General features: G+C 41.9%; 1 protein-coding gene across 2 annotated transcripts; it reads right to left on the bottom strand.

The window, feature by feature from the left end:
- Positions 1-1,655: 1,655 nt before the first annotated feature.
- LOC119508544 (AMME syndrome candidate gene 1 protein-like) lies at positions 1,656-2,669 on the bottom strand. 2 transcript variants are annotated; one of them, XM_037802182.1, is made up of 2 exons: positions 2,179-2,669; positions 1,656-2,073 (listed from the first exon to the last, which is right to left on the bottom strand). In XM_037802182.1, exons 1-2 carry the CDS (start codon positions 2,655-2,657, stop codon positions 1,656-1,658), a joined length of 897 nt encoding a protein of 298 aa, XP_037658110.1. In that variant the 5' UTR covers positions 2,658-2,669. The 2 variants fall into 2 exon arrangements, with proteins under 2 accessions (XP_037658110.1, XP_037658109.1); XM_037802181.1 differs by having other exon boundaries at positions 1,656-2,669.
- Positions 2,670-3,123: the final 454 nt, after the last annotated feature.

The raw sequence follows: 3,123 nt of genomic DNA, 5'->3' as shown, positions 1-3,123 counted from the left end.
TGAATTCTCAAGTAGCAGTCTGTCACTTGTCACAGCAATTATAGGTATAACCTATGCTATTTCAATTTCAGTGGCATTTCTTATAGTTTTAGAACATATCTTCTGCACTATTCATCACTTGATATATTGGTTTCCTGTTTGAAAATGTGTGTGTGTATATATATATATACACAAACACACATACATACACAGAGACACTAACATAAAATGAAGGTAATCTTTATCCAGAATTGGTTATCTTCCTGGGGATATACAGACCTCCTACTGACATCAGGAAGTTCTCTTTGTATACATCAGAGAAGAATAGCCCTACAAATGAACTGGGCTCTAACTATACCATATCTAAATGCCAACTCCAGTTTTACAGGTGTAATGATAATATCAACCTAGTAAATGTGTTTCTTTCAAAATATGCAGTGCAGAAAGTGATTCAAGCTATTTCATAGTATTTCTGAAACTTCAATATTGTCCCCATGACAGGCAAACATATTTGAAACCATGGCATATATGAACTTCTGTTTCACTAGATTATCTTTACCGTTTCTTTGAATGGTAGCTAAAATTATCTCTGGCCAATCATGACTTATTGAAATCTAAAGCTAATAAATTAATATATAATAGACAAATGTCTCTTTTTGGTTATTTGCTCAAAATAATTTTTTCAGTTTAAAAATACTTAGGAGTAAGGAATTAGTCTAACTGTTGTTTCACAAATAGAAACAATAAAATGTTACAAGAATATTTCTCTCAATTGCCTTCTTTCTAACCCCCCTGAATTCCACTTAATTCTACTCTTCTCAAAGGCACTAAATTCTACATCTGCTCTCTTCCAAATATTCACTGCTCTTCAAAGTGATTTCTGTAGCATATCTGAAAGGTAGTTTATACTTTCTCAAGACAGTGTTTTAGTTTGTAAGTTGATTCTACAAAGTGATGAGGCAGTCTTTCTTATGATAACCAGTACAGTAGGCATAAATGATTTCTCACTCTCTGTGACAAGCCTATCATGGACCTAAGAATGTTAGATCCTAAAACTAAAGTTCATGTGTTTTAGTCATGGGAAGAACATATACTTAAGGAGTGAAGACCCACATATTAAGTTCTTATAACAGTGAATTTTAGACAAATTCGACAGTAATATACAAATACCTGAATTTGCTCTGAATTACTCCCAAACTCAACTATCAAAACATAGCTATCTTACTGAGAAAAGCTAAAGAAAAACCTAAATAAAATCCTTAAAAACTGCAAACTTTCTTCCATCCACAGTCAAAGGAAGGAAGGAAGGAAGGAAAGAAGAAGAAAAGAAGGGAAGGAAGGAAGGAAGGAAGGACAGAAAGACAGAAAATTGATTGAGATAGCAAAGCAAAATTCTATATAATATTGTAAGGAAAGAAAAATGCCAAAAGGAATATGTGCTGCAAAAAAAAAAAAATCAATGATGTAAAATAATAAAACAGGACGTTCTTACCAAATGCCATTTTCCTACCCGTTACCATGATGATCTTAATTGATGATGCTGAAGCTTCACCATGGCAACGGAAACTATCATCATAAAATGGTACAGTAAAAGAGACAGCTAGACCAAGAAGGGGTAGGGTCTCCTGGGAAGAGGTCTGCAGAGAGGCCCAATGACTGGTTGTGCGGCTCAGTTGTCAGGAATAATGGTTGTATGGTGGAAGGGGATGACCAATGCCGTTTTGGAAATGATGATGCTGGCGATGAGCAAGGTATTCAGCATAGCTTAGGGTCATCTTTTCACTACGGTACCTGGTCAGTTTTATGGTTTTCCTGAATTCATTAGTGATTGGAGCTTTGTATCCTCCTTTCCTTAGTAAAGAGTCTATGGTCTGAATATGGTCCCATCCTTGCTCCTTTGCAACCTCCGGTAGGTAGGTGGCGGTGCATTTTGATCCTTTTTCATTGATGAATTCTATTCTAATGCCATGTACACCCACCTCCCAGTCCAAATAATCACAGACATCTTCAAAGTTAGTGATCAAAGACACTGAGCAGAAAAGCCGCGGCAGCTCATCCCTTGTCATTGGGGGAAAACGGCTATCTTTAAGGGCACTGGTAAGTGTGTACTCCCTGAGTCCTGAATGCAAATTCATGGCAGAAAAAGTACCTATGCATCCACGCAATCTTTTGTCTCGACCGATCTTCCATGTTACAAACAGTGGGTAGGGCTCGTTGGTGAACCGGGGGGTCCGGGGTTGCTGGTATCCATACAGGTGACAGTAGAGCACATCGAAGCAAAAGCAGCACATCTCCGCTGACACCACCATCTTCCGGGAGCCGGGCGATGAGGACGAAGCTGCGGACGATGAGGCGGGTGAGGAAGAGGTGGCGGGGGTCGGGGTGGAAAGTAGGGTCCCCACTCCGCAGTTCGGTGGTGGCGACAGGGAAATGCCCCCGCCACCGCCGCCGCAGCCCTGGGGGGGAGAGAGGGCACAGCCGCTACCGGTACCTCCTCCGGTTAGACCTCCTAGTCCGTTGAGCCGCGTACCGGCGCCTACTAGTCCCAACTCCCCCGCTCGGCACTGGCTCTCTCCGCTGCAGTGGGAGAAGGAGGAGGCGCCACCACCGCCACCCGAGCCAGAGGGGGGCGAACTGGACAGTTTCTGCTTCTTCACCCCACAGCAACCCGCCGCCATCTTGGAACAGTCTCCCCCACGCAGCGCTTCCGACCCGTGAGTGAGGCGAGCTGGCGGCGGGGACCAACCCATTTCTTTTAAGAAGCTTTTATTCACATACCATACATTCCATCATCCTAAGTAAACAATCACTGGTTCCCTGTATAGTCACATATTTATGTATTCAGCACCATTGCCACTATCTATGTAAGACCATCTCCATTTCTTCCACAAAGAAGGAGGAAGAGTCAAAGATGGCAGAGTGACAAAAGAAAAAGAAAAGAGAAAGTGAGAGAGAAAAACAAAACAAAACAAAACAAAATGACAGCTAGGAAGCAACAAAAGGAAAGATAGCATTAACCTAAAGTAGAATAGAGAATCAGACAATATCACCAATGCTAGGAGTCTCATACCCTTCCCCAATTCTCCACCCCCCCCCCCCGCCCCCATGCATTTCGCTTTGGTATATTGCCTTTGTTATATTAAA

This window comes from Choloepus didactylus, chromosome 13 (genome assembly GCF_015220235.1).
Source record: "Choloepus didactylus isolate mChoDid1 chromosome 13, mChoDid1.pri, whole genome shotgun sequence".
Classification (NCBI taxonomy): Eukaryota; Metazoa; Chordata; class Mammalia; order Pilosa; family Megalonychidae; genus Choloepus; species Choloepus didactylus.
The sequence above is the reverse complement of the archived record's forward strand: the minus strand, read 5'-3'. Positions and strand labels throughout refer to the sequence as shown.

Coding starts and splice junctions, on each gene's coding strand:
- LOC119508544 (XM_037802181.1), bottom strand. CDS start 2,657: ATGGCGGCGGGTTGCTGTGGGGTGAAGAAGCAGAAACTGTCCAGTTCG.